Source organism: Myotis davidii, unplaced genomic scaffold, assembly GCF_000327345.1.
Source record: "Myotis davidii unplaced genomic scaffold, ASM32734v1 scaffold69, whole genome shotgun sequence".
Classification (NCBI taxonomy): Eukaryota; Metazoa; Chordata; class Mammalia; order Chiroptera; family Vespertilionidae; genus Myotis; species Myotis davidii.
This window is the reverse complement of record NW_006300363.1, coordinates 2,778,269-2,794,315: the sequence shown is the minus strand read 5'-3', so window position 1 is coordinate 2,794,315 and position 16,047 is coordinate 2,778,269. Positions and strand designations below refer to the sequence as shown.

Below are 16,047 nucleotides of genomic sequence, written 5' to 3'. Positions count from 1 at the left end.
CAACCAAAGGACTTGTATGCATGCATATAAGCATAACCAATGGACACAGACAGTAGGGGAGTAAGGGCATGTGCTGGGGGGCGGGGGGAGCTGTCAGGGAGAGGTAATGGGGGAAAAAAGGAGACATATGTAATACTTTCAACAATAAAGAATTTAAATTAAAAACAAAACACAAAACCAAGAACACAAACAGAATATCTCTTCAAACAAATTCTCAGTGCCTCAGCCTCTCCTGATTAGAAATCGCATGCCTCCCAAACAAGAATCCTACTAGGTCATTACTTAGAAGTTAGCTTATTCATAAAGCTTCTATAATGAAGTGATCTCCTCCAAAGAACAACGAAAAGAACTAAAACGGAATGACCCACATTTGTGTCCTGCATTATTTCCTTTTGAGTTAGATGACTAGAGGATCAACAGTAGGCTGAGATCCGGGTTCAGTTCAGACTAAGATCTTGGTTGGAGAAACCATAGCCACAGATTAAACTGAAAGACCAGGACTAAATAATGACAGTGATAGTGACAGCTTGGCCAGAGGTCATTTAGAACCCCTCTACTCAAAGTGTGGCCCAGGGCCCAGCAGGGCCAGCATCCTCAAGGCGCTAGTAAGAGATATGGAATCTGGCCCCATCCTGACCTACACTGTAACCAGGTTTTGCACATTCATCAAGTCTAAGACACGCAGCTCTAGGCGGTCCCAGTACCTACCACCAGAAGTCCTAGACCTTCTGGTCAGCCAGGATATAGATTAAAAACTGGAGCTTCGGCCTTAAAGTTTAGTGTTGACTAAACAGTGTTTCTTGCTGGAACTTAAGGGTAGGTGCCTGCTCCAGCAGCCAGAATCCTGCCAATTCAGAGGCCACATCATCAGCATGCAGCCACCATAAAGCCATGAAAATGCTTTTAGCCAACAATATTTCCTTTGTATCGCCCCTCTCCTGTACTCTAAGCAGAAATACTACTTGCTTCTGTCCGGTCTCTCGATTTCCCTCATCTCCCTTTCCCTCAAGTTCTTATCCTGCCTCAGTCTGATCTGCCTTCAGATCGAAGAGGGTGGCAACTTCCCTTTTTCCCACTCAGGACTCTGAGCCAGCAAGGACGTACTCACCACACACGGTTATCAGGACTTCGTTGCTTTTTTTGATCACCTTGCCCAGGCCTGCGATACAGGTGTAGTTCCCACTGTCCCATTTTGAGGCTCTCTTGGTGAAATTTTGAGCCTGTGACACATTTATGTCTCCCTTCTGGATGGCGAAGTCAACTGTATATGGGACGGAGCACCACAGGTTCAGTCTGCCACCCTCGTCCAGATGTGTGGCGGAAGATTCCAGCTTGGGTGTGGGAAACAGCTCTGAAAAACCAGTGAGTGGGAATGGAGTGAGACGTTTCTGGGAACCACTCCCAAACCCCCTTCACAGAGAGTCCCTGGCCCAGCTGCTTTTGGCAGAACCAACTCCCAACTTCCTTCAAAAAGGTTTCCTTTGCCTCTCAAGGACCTGATAATCACGCAATTGAAGAACTGGCAGGTTTGCGTCCCTTGTTCATCCAAATTATTTCGTAGACATGGATTAGGAAAGTTTTACAACTTGTAAAGATTCATGCATTTACCTATTTGTTCATTCACTCACACATTTTATTCCGTAAGTATTTATTTCAAGCTATTTCTGTGCTGGGCACCTTGGTTGGCCTTGGGGAGACAATAGTGAGAAAGAAATAGTCCCTGACTTCTGAGCGCTGACGTCTGGTGGGCTACTCAAACACGATGTTTGCAGCAGAGCCCATAGAGGGGCCACTGGACCTAGGCTTGGAGGAAGTCATCCAGGCAAAGAGGGAAAGGGTCATAGGCAGAGGGAACAGCATGTGGAAGACCTGGCAGAAGGTTCAAGCATCTGAAAGTTCAGTTGCCCTGGAACATAGGGGGAGTGGAAGAGGCCAAAGGAGGCTTAAGGATCTTGAAGAACCTTGGAAACCACCCAAAGACGTATGGATTGCATTCCCACAGCAGTGGGAAGCATGGAGAGTCTGGGTCAGGGGAAGGAAAGATATGTGTGTTGTGGGGAGATCCCTGGGAGTAGAATGAATGGATGATACCTCCTGGATCAAGTTGTGAGCTACACATCCCATGCCACTTTAAGGAGTTATTAGTACCCTCATTTAGGTTGCATGGCAACAGTAGTAAAGACGGAAGTTGACTTTTAAGAGGCTTTGCCTTATTTATTTATTTTAAATATTGGCCCTTCTACTTGCTAACTTTTTTATTAAAGGCCAGTTTGCCTTATTTAAATATTTCCTGAAATATATCAATATTTCATAGTTATAGTATGTGTTTTATTTTCAGCTACAGGGAAAGTAGTAATTAACTACTTAACCAATGTGAAGACTTGGCTCCTTTATGTAAAGTTTACATTATAAACCAATGCACCCTGATTTCATGAACAAAGGAGTCAGTAATTCTATTTTTTTTTTCAAATCATCACTCAAGGATATTTTTCCATTGATTTTTAAAGAGAGTGGAAGAGAGAGGAAAAGACAGAGAGAAATATCGATGTGAAAGAAACACATGGATTGGTTGCCTCCTGCACATACCCTGACCAGGGTCTGAGCTGGGGAGGAGCCTGCAACCGAGATATATGCTCTTGACTAGAACTGAACTCGGGACCCTTCAGTGACTAATGGTCTATTCACTGAGCCAAATCGACAAGGGTGAGGAGTCAGTAATTCTTGAGACTCTCTGCATATTGAGAAAGGGACTGAGTCCCAAAGTTTCCTTAGGAAAGCTTCTTGGGCTTGAGTTTTGAGACTGCAACCAGGAATCAGGAAATCAAATTCTACCTTTGCCCATAAATTTGCCTGCTGTACAGGTTTGGGGGTACAAATCAACATTGTCATCATTGATGCGATCATCATTGTTATGGAAGTGACTTCCATCTAGTCCACAGTGTCTTCCTAGTTTCCTGTACAGGAAATAAAATAAAACTTCAAGTAAGGTGGTGCCCCAATAATTAATCGATATTTTATTAGGGCACATGTCACCCTTCCTTCCATCCATATAGTTGGTATTGACTCCTCACCCTAACTGGTTTTCATAGCTCTAGGTTAGGAGTGGGGAAAAGGAACCAAAGAAATTGACATGCTAAAGTGCCTTACAATCTCATTGGGCAGATTCCAAACAAATGTGAAAAAGTTACTTAGATTAAAAAAAAAATCCTAAAGCAAAGCAATGACTTTACATTTAAAAATATGTAAACAAAAAGGTCAAAAATAGAAACCAAGTTGCTGAGACGGGTCCAAGGCGGTTTACAATGAGGAAGGAAATGTTAGGGAACAGTCTACTTGTAAAGGAGATAATAGAAACAGACTGGCAGAGCCATGATGTGGACTAAGAAGGATCAGTCTTTTATTCACTCATGAACAGACATTCATGGAGCTCCTAATGTGCCAGGTTCTAAGCATCAATGATTTACGATGAATTGAGCCCACAGACCTGGTCGTTCAAGAGCTCACACCAGGGGGTGAAGACAGATGCTAAATCTTTGCAGCGATGACGTTGACGTCAAGGTATGAGCAGAGGGCAATGGTACCTGAGGTGTGACCGTGGGACTCTGCCTGGGGGAGCCTGGATTGAGATTTGGGACTTAGTCCTTAAGGACAACAGAAGTTTTTCAGCGGCCAACGAGAAAGAATAGGCTCAGTGGGGAGAGATGCTTGGAAGAGGGTGGGGTCAAAGTGAAGGATCATGGCCCTACAGGAGTCGAAGCCCAGGAATAGTAATGCCAAATAGGGGCCATCTTACGAGGGCTTCTTCTGCAGCTGGCTGAAGGATGAATTGGGCAGAGATGGTCAGGGAGAACCCTGGTGTGAGGCCAGTGTTAGGATGTGATTGTAGAGCTAAGACAGGACAACAGTGACAGACCTGTCAGCACTTGGTTACAGATTGGGTCTGAAAAGATAGACAGTGGGGGGTGGAAGAAACCTTTTTCCTATCCAAAGACAAACAACAAATCCAATGATTTTTATGTTCACAAAATTATTTTGAGCCTCCAATATTACTGTACAGAGCTATTTGCAGTGAGGCTTGATAGTAACAGGGACATGGAAAACCAGATGCATTAAGTGGGCTTGCAGACATTTCCAAAGGCTTGGTAGAATTTGAACATGGGGGTGTGTACCTGCCAGTCCTGAGGTGCTGGGTCAGCGCCACATGGAAAGGAGGGAGCTCAGGCTCACAGTGCAGGCAGGCTGAGGCCATGAAAGGACAGACCGAGCATAACACTTGGCTTTCCTGGGCCATGGAGACTAATCTACCAAATGACTTGTATGCCCCTCACGACACACAAATCTGGATGTGGGTGATCAGCTACATATAGTAACTTATGGTCCAACGATGCTATATGCTTTCCTAAAGTAGCCTGGCCCAAGGGAGAAGGATGCTTATCTAACTGGTGAAACAATCCATATGTTCACCACTTGGTCCCTGTTGCTCTCATGGCAATAGGCCAAGCCTTTATTTACTTCTTCATTGCATTGCATTCTAAAGGTCTGTTTATGTCTGCGAATTCTTCAAGGGCAAAGCCTGACTTTAGGCAGCTCTCTATCCCCAACAGGTTTCCCAGAAAAACAGAAGGTGCTCAATATATGTTGAATTGAATACTTTTCTCTAATGAAATAAGACATGTCTTATCCAATGAAAAACATCATGTGCCTCAAAATATTTGTTATTATCAACAATAAACTAAATTGCTAGCACACACTATAGACCAGCAGGATCGAGCACACATGCCAATCACCTAGTTGGGGTGTTGGCAGCGTACCTATGATACTGGGGGACTGTTGCTGCGACACTCAATGCTTATCACATAGGAGGCTTTCAGTAAATGAATGAACAGACGAAGAGATGAATGAACACCTTCCCTTGGGAACGAAGAAGTGCTGACTCTCGAGAATAAAACAAACATCTGTTCGTGACATCAGAAGGAAAAAGAAAAGAAATGCGGACTCTCTCTGTTCTCTGAGACACTTTCATCCTATATTCATGTGTTCATGCAACAAATAAGTTTTGAATTCCTACTGTGTGCCAGGCACTGTATAAAATAGGTAATGTCCTGCCCTCATCAGCTTACACTCTAGATTCCACATCCATAAAACTGGAATCATAACACAGATCTCCTAGCATGGTTATGATCATGAAATCAGAAAGTAGGCAAGCCAGTCACACAGTGCTCAACAGAGAGGATGTGTTACCATTTGTGAGCTTGCTAATGCTTTTGCACGCCTGACCCTGTCACAGGGCCTGTCTGGTACTCTAGCACAGTGCTTGGCACAGAGGAAAGATAAATGTGCTCTAATGATAGAAACACTAGCTAACATTCACTGGGTCCTCTTGGTAAGCTCTGTCATCTCATAGATTTGTGGCAAAGAGGCACTCGGTAAGTCACCCGAGGTCACAGAAGTGGTGAGTGGCAAGGTTGGGATCGGATGCCAGAATCTGCACCCTCACCCACCACACCTAACTGCTTACTGGCTCTGCATTGACTTTTCCCCCATGGGCACACCCCACACCCGAGTGCATTCATTCGGACAAGCAGGAGTAGAAATATCAGCATCACTGGCCATCCCAGATTCCAGCACAGTCGCTTCTTGAGCCTGCAATAGGCTGACACCCTCCAGAAGCACCCCTACCTGTGATGTTGACCACGATGCTGCTGACCTTGGAGATCTGGCTGGTTTCCACTTTGCACGTGTAGTTGCCGTTCTCCTTCATTGTGGCCATCACTGAGTAGGTGGCCTCATTGCCCTGCTTGCTGTGCCCCACAATGGTCTTGTCCCTTTGGATGATGATTTCTGGAAATGCCTGGACCATGGGTGTCACCTGAATGATGCACTTAATGTGCAGCTGGTCTCCTTCGATGATCACCCCCGCGGGGTGGACGTAGAACTGGGGATTGGAGAAGGATTCTACGAGAAGAGGACAAGCCGGTTGGACTCAGGTTCAAGCCTGGGTGAGGGAAAGGGGCACTTTCTCCTCTTCTCTGCTCTTTTTGTTGCCAACCACTATTTTTCCTTATTAATTAAAAACAAACAAACTCAACCTGTCTTCTCAAACAACTTTGAGTTGGCTGCTCTGAAGCAGGGTCCCTCCCTTCTCGCTCATTCTTGCATCTTCAAACTTCTTCTTAACTGCAATTCTCTAACTTTCTTGAGCTTCCCAAAGGCTAAACCATCTTCTCTAAATCTAATCTGCAGAACCTTCTTCAAATGACCTCAGAAATAGAGTCATTAGAAACAGACTCTTCCCTCGCCCACCAAGGATTATCTAGGTTCCTCTTGCGCTGTTTCACACAACTCCGGGATTTCAGCATAAACAATCCATAGCTTTCAAAAACGACAATCGTGCAGACAGTGCTATTTCATGAAAATAAATATTTAAATAACCAGATGCAAAAATAGTGTATTCTACTCCTTTCTTTAAAACGTTGGTTGTAACTGACTGAATTGATTTCATGGCTCACAGTTTGAAAACACCGTCTTAATGAAATATGTGTCAGACACCAGGGTGGGGAATCTCCAGGAGACAGAAAAAAAGCAGGGCTAGGCCTTCGCTCCTGCTAAAAAAATAGCAGATCATAGAGAGTACGGACAGATAGTTGTTAAAAATGCCAAAAGTGGCCCTAGCTGGTTTGGCTCAGTGGATAGAGCGTCAGCCTGTGGACGGAAGGGTCTCGGGTTTGATTCCTGTCAAGGGCACATGCCTGGGTTGCAGGCTCGACCTCCAGTAGGGGGCGTGCAGGAGGCAGCCGATCAATGATTATCTCTCATTATTGATGCTTCTATCCCTCTCTTCTTCCTTCCTCTCTAAAATCAATTAAAAATATTTTTTTAAATGCCAAAAGTGATATTAATATTTTCATATTCATTAGCTTTTTAACTATAAAGCCATTTAAATTCACAAAAGAAAGCTAACGTTTAAAAACATAATCTTTCCTGAATAAAGGTCAAAAAAAGGAGAGCATCTCTCAGGACCCTCAGCAAGTGCCCCCTGGGATAGCTCACTAATAACTGAAGGGCTTTTTCTTATGCTCAGATTAACTCCAGATGCACCAGAGACCTAAATGCGGGGGGGTGAAGGGGGGGGGAATAACACATTTAAACCACAGAAACAGTAAGAGAAAACATCAATGCATTTTTTTTCTTTCATAATCTTGGAGTATGGAGGAGCTTTAGGTGTGAATCACAAAGCTGAGATATCATAAGGAAGAAAGATGGATACATTTGATTAACTAAATATTAAAGGTTTTGCATTGAAAAAAATCATATAAAGAAGCTCTAAAACTAAAAGAATTGTGGATTGACTAAAATGACAAGTGGATTGAGCAAAAAGGGATTAAGACACTTAAGACTCACACTAAGGCAGTGGAAGGACTCAGAACATGTGACATTCCTTAAATAAAAATGTATTAACTTTTTTAAAAAATCATACAATAAAAACAATGACAGCCCTGGCCAGTGTGACTCAGTTGGTTGGGCATCGTCCTGTGCATCAGAGGGTTTCCAGTTCAATTCCTGGTCAGGACCCATGCCCAGTTGCAACCTTAATCCCTAGTGAGAGGCCTGCAGAAGGCAGCCAGTCAATGATTCTCTCTCATCATTGATATTTCTATCTCTCACTTCCTCTCTAAACCCAAGAAAAAAATTTTTTTTAAGTTTGAAAACTATGGACCTAACGTGATTACGAACAGTCTTGAGAAGAGCAGCCCAACCGGAAGTCCTCAGCCCCTTTCCAATCCTGGGCTCTTTCTCCTGGTACCAAACCAGCAAGCCAGAAAGAATGAAAAAAAAAGAGAGAGAGAGAGAACAGGACTCTCACCCCTCACGGTGACCAGATCGCTCCTGGTGGTCGCAGAGGTCTCCAGGTGCCTCCCAGAAATGATGCTGGCTTGACAGAGGAAATAGATCACACGGTCCTGCTCCTCCACTGTGAAGTCCAGCGTCACAAAATTCTGGTGCTGAGAAGATTTTTCTCTTTTTTGCTTGATACCTTTTGTGTCCAGTTCGACTTTTTCAACTATGAAATGTACCGGGCCCTTTTCATTGGGGACAGAACAATTGACGATCACGACTCCGCCCTCTATCGCCTCCTTCTTGTCCAGGGTCACTCTGGGACTGGACACTCCTTTGGGGAAAGAGAAAGTCCATTAGTATTAGTTGGATTGAATGGTACAAGTGAGTCATTGTGGTTGACCCATCTAAGAGTTCTTTTCCTGCCTGGCCAGTGTGACTTGGTGGCTGGGTGTCAACCTATGAACCAGGAGGTCACGGTTTGATTTCCAGTCAGGGAACATGCCCGGGTTTTGGGCTCGATCCCCAGTGTGGGGTGTGCAGCAGGTTGCCGATCAATGATTCTCATCATTGATGTTTCTCTCTCTCTCCTTCTCTTTTCCTCTCTGAAATCAATAAGAATATTTTTTTTAAATAATAAGAGTTCAAAAATAAATAAATAAATACCTTCAGCCTCAAAATAAATAAATAAATAATAAGAGTTCTTTTTTTTTATTCCCAGAACACCCAGTGCTACCTACCAGGTAATTATTGAGCATGTATGTGTCCAGCACTATACCAGGTACTTTGAAAAGTACAAAATATGTTGAAGATGTGGTTGGTGCTTTCAACCTTTATAATCCCATTGGGAAAACAAGTCTCCCCAAGTGAAACAGTTAAAAACAAAACAGCCCAGCCAGTATTCATTAGTATTTCTGTTGTTGTTGTTATACTTTATTGAATGCCAGTTGCAAGTTAGGTCGACTCTATATTCATTCTCATAATAAACCTCCAGGGTGGGCATGAAAGATAAAGTTATGCCCATTTTACAGATGAAGAAGGTGAAGCTCAGGGAGGTTCAAGGCTCATAGTTATCAAGCCCCCAGAGTGGAGATTCGACCCTAGGTCTGTCTGACTCCAAAGCCAGAGGTTTGGGTATAGGAGGGGAGGGAAAGGGGATTGTGCATGGCCTCCTGTAAAAAAGCAAAGCTGAAAATAACTGAGCATCAGAGGGTGCTGCAGAGACAATGCGTGGTGGAGAAGTCAGGAAAGGAGGAGGGTCTCTTTGCCTGGGGGTTCAGAGAAAACGCTAGAAAGAAACAGGGTCTGAGGGGAATCTTGGAGGAAGGGTGTTATTTGGCAGATGTTGTGGGATGGGGGTTAAGAACCAGATTTCAGGGTACACACGCACATGGGCAACTGCTCGGGCTGAGGTGTGTGAGTGGAGGGTCTAGTACAGAGAAAGGGGTGGAGAGAAAGATACATCGAGTAGTAAACCAGGTCAGATTAGGGGGAGCTGGGAGAACCTGGCTGAGTTTAGATGTCCTGTCCAGGCCCCATAGTCTTGTGGTCATGAACTTCATCTTGGAGTCAGACAGACTTGCTTGCATCCTAAACCTGACTCTTCCTGGATATGCCACCTCACCCAATCACTTATGACTCTTATGAATTTTGTTGCTGTTTGTTAATTCTCACCCAAGAATATTTTTTTCAATAATTTTTAGAGAGAATGGAAGGGAGGGGGAGAGACAGAGAGAGAAAAACGTCGATGTGAGAGAGACTTATCAGTTGGTTGCCTCCTGCATGTGCCCCGACCAGTGCTGGGGGTTGAACCTGCAACTCAGGTATCTGCCCTTGACCAGAATTGAACCCATGACCCTTCAGCCCCCTTCAGTCCACGGGCCGACACTCTAATTACTGAGCAAACTGGCTAGAGTGATTAGAGTGATCTTTTTTTTTTTTTTTTGGACCCACCAAGTTTGGAGATGGAGGGCTGTCTGCTTGGGAAGAAGACCTGGGCTGTATTCATACCACTACTGTTACCTGCGGTGCGGCTGTTATGAAGGAGCTCCCCACGGGAAGGGACCATGTCTTACTCACTGCTGGATACTGGGCCTGGCTCAGAGTAAAAACTCAATAAATGTTTAATGAATGGATCAACTGCCTTTAGTCTACCTCAAAGACCTATCATAATAACCACGGCTTAGAGGTCATCCTTAGAGTCAGATAGATCTTGGTTCTAACTCTAGCTTTGCCTTTGATGAAGTGCGAAACTCAACCTCTCTGAGCCGCAGGGTACACTCCTGTAAGTGGGAGGAACTACGCTTCTCTCCCAGTGCTACTGCAGGGGTTAAATGTAATGTGTGTCAAGCACTTATAATCGTTTATCTCATGGGAGGCTAATAAATGGTAGTTCTTATTACCAGAACTAATGATAGTCTGAATGACTGTCCTGATCACAAAAGCACAAAAATACAGAAATGAGTTATGGCAGCAACTGTCAGAAAGTATGGGGCTGAATTTACTAACTCTGTCCATTCAATCATCCAAGTTTTAAGAAAAAGTACCCTAATTTTCTAAAGCCTGCAGGCACATTTCTTTCCAACAAACACTTCTAAAACTCTTGATCTACCCCTCTTTCCTCATCACTAATGTAAATGCCCAGACATGTTGGTTCCTCCCCTGTCCTCAGTGGAGATGAAGAAGGGCTGGTTTGCATTTCTGTGGCTGTTGCCCCTGGTGACACAAAGGATGCCTGACACCTATGGAGGAACTGGCCTGGAGGAGGATGCTGTCATGTTCTCCCATGTGAGTCTCAAAGACTGACAAGAAAGTAGTCAGAGCCTGGCTGGTGTTGCTCAGTGGTTGAGCGTCTACCCATGAACCAGGAGGTCATGGTTCGATTCCCAGCCAGGGCACATCAATTTTAAAAATTTAAATTAAAAAAAAAGAAAAGAAAGTGATCAGAGATTGCATCCTTATAAAAGGAAAATGCCACCAGACCCTTGTCTACTGGTTCTTCCTGCTTCCTGTTTGCTGTAGGGGTTATTTTTTTCTAAGGATGGCCTGACCCAGTACCTCATACATGATGGGCCATTCATTCATTCAATACTTGGTTACTGAGCACACTTCATTCACTATTCATTTAATCCTTAAAGCAAAATAATCCTTCAAGATCGGTAACTAGTTATCTCTATTTTAGGGACAGGAAATGAAGATCCCAAAAGGTTGGGCATTCTGCTGGGATACTCCCCTCTTTCTCAGCCTCTGCTCTTTCACACTGATACCACTTGTCCCTTGTGCCACTTCACCATCAAGCAAACTCTTACATGACCTTCTGGATCTGGACCCAATGTCCCTCCCTCCAGGAAGACATCTTGAAGTCCTCTAGGCAGAATTATTTCCTCCCGCCTGTGTGCTCCCAAGGCACTCAGATCACATAGCTATTGGACTGTAATTATCTGTGTAAATGTCTTCCTTCCCCACCAGACTGCAACTCCCTCTGGAGCTGGGGCCTGCCTGATGCATGTTCATGTCTTGCACTCGTTTTTTCCTGGCTTGCAGCCTTGGGAATTGTTTCTTAAGGGAGGGAATGAATGAATGAATGAAACCCTGTATCTCTGAACCCAAATTTCCCACAATGATTTCTCTCCTGTTTCTCCATCTATTTCTACTTCCCCTTTTCATCTGTTTAATTTATTTCAAAATCACTTATTGATGGCCTACTGTGAGCCAGATTCTTTGTTTGAGATACAAAAATAGACCAAATACCACCTCTTTTCTCATGCTCTTACAGTCCAGAAAAGCAGACACATGAGTGAGAAATAGTTGCAATATCGAGTAAAAGAGTAAATACCATTTACTGGGAACTCATTATGTGCTAGTATTAGGCTAAGCCCTTTACCCACAGGTATCTTTTAATCCTCTCAAAATTCCCTGAGCTGGGTATTATGATTATCTTCATTTCACTGATGAGAATTTTAAAGTTTAGAGAGGTTCAGAGACTTGCCCAGATTGGAATCCAGGCAGACTGACTACAGAATCCAGTGTCAAACCTTGACTCAATGACCTTTATACAAATGCCATTGAATGTTGAGAGCATAAAAACTTCGAGGCCCCTGGGGGAGATCAATTTTGTCTGGAAATGTGTCAGAGAAAAGATCATTGAGCTGAGTCTTCAAGGAGAAATAGTATTTCACGAGGAGATGAGATGAAGAAGGGTATTCCTGGAAGAGGAAACAGCATGTGCAAAGGCAAGAGGGTGAGAAATATCCAGGCATGTTGGGACCATGTCTAATGCCTACATTCGGGTTAGGAAAATGCCAGGCAGATGAATGAGAAAGCTGATGGGCGAGCAGGTAGGCCTAGTGTTACTACGCATTCAATCACTGTTCTTGCTCCTGCATGTGTTAGCTTCATCTGCCTGAGCTACGTTCAATTCCAGGGACTCACCTCTCACCATCACTTCGTACTCCGATGTGGTTTTCACCTTGTTGTTCAGAATCACAGTGCATTTGTATATCCCTGCATTGTAGACCCGGGCTTGGGGGATGAAATAACTCTCTGTGCTCTTCATGGAGGAGACATTGTAAAACTGCTCGTCATTCTTATAGAACAGCAGCTGGTGCTGAGGCCGGACATGAGAAGTGGTGCTGATGTCCACGATGCACTGCAGGGTCAGATTCTCCCCGTTTTGCACCTCCTGCTTTGGCAGGATCACCATGTGGACACTGTTGATGGTAAAAGCTAAATAAGAAGGGAAGAAAGGAAGACTCCTGTTATCTGAGAAACAGCATTGTCCTGGTGACCTTCACCACACTGGGTTGTCATCACCCTTTGCAGCATAGTGTCAGGGGTCCCAAATGTCTACAGGGGCCAAATGGGTAATGACTCTGGGTAGTGGGTCAAGCATGAGGCAGTTGGTACTAAACTGCTCATATTCCACCAAGACAAGTGTGACAAGTAAAACATGCCCCTGCCCTCACTGGCTTGGCTCAGTGGATAGAATGTCGGCCTGCAGACTGAAAGGTCCCAGGTTCGTTGTGACCACATCTAACACCTACATTTTCAGGTTAGGAAAATGCCAGGCAGATGAGTGAGAAAGGTGATGGGCACATGATCCGGTCTGGGCTCAATCCCCAGTAGGGAGCATGTAGGAGGCAGTCGATCAATGATTCTCATCATTGATGTTTCTATCTCTCTCTCCTTCTCCCTAACTCTCTCTGAAATCAATACAAATATATTTTAAAAATAAAAATAAATAAAACACATCCCTAAGATACATGCAGCACATGAGCTGCCACACTGTGGCCCCTGGAGGAAGCATAGGATTCAGGCAGACAAGCATGCAAGTTCTGGTTCATCATTTATTATGTGATCTTAGGTGATTAACCTCTCTATGCTCTGCTTCCTCATTGGTAAGATCGGGTAAAAATACTTAGTAGGTTGTTGCAGGATTTATTGAGTCTCCTGGATACGCTAACATTCCTTATTTTTAGGCCAAGGAACAGCCACTGAGCTTAAAAGCAGATCCCTCAGTTTCAGACAAGCCTTTTGATCATTGTAACCTGACCAACATTTTATCTGCAATTTTCTGACAGACCCTGATTCAGAACCAGCCAACTAAGCCACTGCTGGATTCCTTACCCTCAGAAAAGGTGTGAGGTAATAAATTGTTGTCTTAAGCCACTATGTTTTGGGGTAATTTGTTAAGCAGCAATAGATACCAAATATACCACCCAAACAATTTTCAAAAGTATTTACCTGATGATTAAGATAATACAGAAAATAGAAAATATTAGCTCTTTGTGAATAAACTGCCCAGGAATAACCAAACTGGGTTACGGCCTATAGGTCTCACTATTCACACAGCAGAGTGATTGTTCACAACCGGGGCTCCCTGGAAGTTCACCAATGGGTGTTAGGAGACCATGAACCACCTCCACTTGTATGCAAGTGTGCAATTTTATAGAGAGGATCCACAGATCTCCTTACAAGACCCAAAAGGTCTAGAACTATTGTGATGGAAGGACAAGGTTGTGAAACAGCCTAAAGAGGTCAGATCTGTCTGGCCGGTGTGGCTCAGTGGTTGAGCATCGACCTATGAATCAAAAGGTCATGGTTCAATTCCCGGGCAGGGTGTATGCCTGGTTTGTGGGCTTGATCCCCAATGGGGGTGAGTAGGAGGCAGCTGATCAATGATTCTCTCTTATCATTGAGGTTTCTATCTCTCTCCCTCTCCCTTCCTCTCAGAAATATATCTATATCTATATCTATCTCTCTCTCTATATATATGTGTGTGTGTGTGTATATATATATATATATATATACATATACATATATATATATATATAAATTTTTTAAAATGATGTCAGATCTTTTCAATCTGGGGAGATGAAGGCTGGTGAAGAATCCAAAGTAACAGAGTCACCATAGTACGGTGCCCGTGCCCACAATGCCAAATCCTCAAATCCACAACCAAGGGGCCTGCTTTCTTCTGCCTCCAGCTACCAATCAGCTGATGCTCCAGGGAAGATGAGACATTATGACTCAGCCAGCCACGTGTCCCTCAACCTGGAAATGACTCAGAAATAAAGGTGGGGGGAAAGAGGGAGAAGCCACACACTATTGTCTGGAAAATCACCGGGAGCCATGAAGCATGTAGTTTTTGCTAGCTTTTCTTTTTTCTGACCGGATAGCACAGAGCATGCTGGCCTGTCTGCTCATTTAAATCTGAAATACTATCTCCAAGTTCAGTTGGAGTCTCCTTCAATGAGACATTCACCGAGGACCTGCGCCAGGTGATGGGCTTAAAGGGTGAATACAAAATCATCCTATGTCAGGGACCAGGCCGGCTGGTGGAGGCCCAGATAACTGGAGTACAGAGATGCAAACACCAAGAGGAAGGGCTGCCCAGGAGAGGCCAAGGAAAGTCTGAAGGAAGTGACTCCTGAACCAAGCCTTAACCTGGCCAAGAACAGGGGTGCTCAGGCAGGAGAACAGCATGTACCAGGCCACAGGGGCATGACAAATCAATGAATCTGAGCACAAACTGTTCCCGGAACCAGAGCATGGGGCTGGAGGGGCCACGAGAGCCAGGTAGGCGGTGCCAGAATAGAGGGCCTTGCCTGCGGGGCTGACAAGCTGGGTCCTGTCCTGAGAGTGTTTAGGACAGTGATGGCGAACCTTTTGAGCTCGGCGTGTCAGCATTTTGAAAAACCCTAACTTAACTCTGGTGCCGTGTCACATATAGAAATTTTTTATATTTGCAACCATAGTGGAAAAAAAGATTTATATGTTTGATATTTATTTTATATATTTAAATGCCATTTAACAAAAAAAATCAACCAAGAAAATGAGTTCGCGTGTCACCTCTGACACGCGTGTCATAGGTTCGCCATCACGGGTTTAGGAGAAGGGTGACAGGATGACACTGGAGCTTTAGAAAGATCACTGTGGGCTGGGCAGAGAGACCAGCTTGGACAGGGGTTCAGGTGAGGCTGAGGAGGCCCGAGAGAGGGCAGGAGCAGGGGGAATGAAGGAAAGGGATGGATTTGGGAAATATTGAGCGGACACAAAAGGACTTATTTCGGGGGCGGGAGGGGAGGGGGTTTCTGGAACTAGACAGTGGTGATGTTTGCACATTATGAATATACAACATATCATTAATAAAAAATAAATTTTATGTTATATGTATTTTATTTAAAAAATGTTTAAAGACTTGTTTGATCGAATGTGAGGGCTGAGACAAAAGTGGAAAATAAGGTCCTGGATTAGGTACCCAGGAGGATATAGGTGTCTCCGACTAACTCAGAGAATCGCAGAAAGAGGTAAGGGTGAAGAAAAAAGTCAGGTGATGAGACTGGTGTGAGGGACCTGGGGGATGACTAGGAGGAGATGTCACCTACTGGTCCCTCATGATGCTCAGGGGACAGGCCAGGGCTCTGCTAGACCAGCGGAGTATGTGGAGGAGCAGAGGGGGTAGAGCAACTCCAGAGAGAATAAGACCTGTGAGCCTGCAGAGACAAGGAGATGGAGGGAGTTCAAACCCTGGGACAGTCCAAACATCCCCCAGGGTTTGTCAGAGATGTAAGAGAACACCAGGGAAGAGGGGCCAGGAGGCCAAGGAAGGAGGCTTATTGCAAAGGCAGCACAGGGCCCCAGAGCTGAGGGCTGGAGTGTTCACAGCGTTGGCATCAGAGGCTCTGGGAGAGGTTTCCAGTGCAAGGCTTG

General features: G+C 44.5%; 1 protein-coding gene across 8 annotated transcripts in view; it reads right to left on the bottom strand.

Moving 5' to 3' along the window:
- PECAM1 (platelet/endothelial cell adhesion molecule 1) overlaps positions 1–16,047 on the bottom strand; it is a 49,721-nt gene that overhangs the window by 30,084 nt on the left and 3,590 nt on the right. For all 8 annotated transcript variants that reach the window (XM_015572451.1, XM_006776697.2, XM_006776698.2 and 5 more), the window contains exons 3-6: positions 12,268–12,561; positions 7,865–8,170; positions 5,680–5,955; positions 1,109–1,351 (exon numbers count right to left, since the gene is read on the bottom strand). In XM_015572451.1, the coding sequence (XP_015427937.1) occupies positions 1,109–1,351; positions 5,680–5,955; positions 7,865–8,170; positions 12,268–12,561 (1,119 nt within the window). The remainder of the gene's footprint in view (positions 1–1,108; positions 1,352–5,679; positions 5,956–7,864; positions 8,171–12,267; positions 12,562–16,047) is intronic.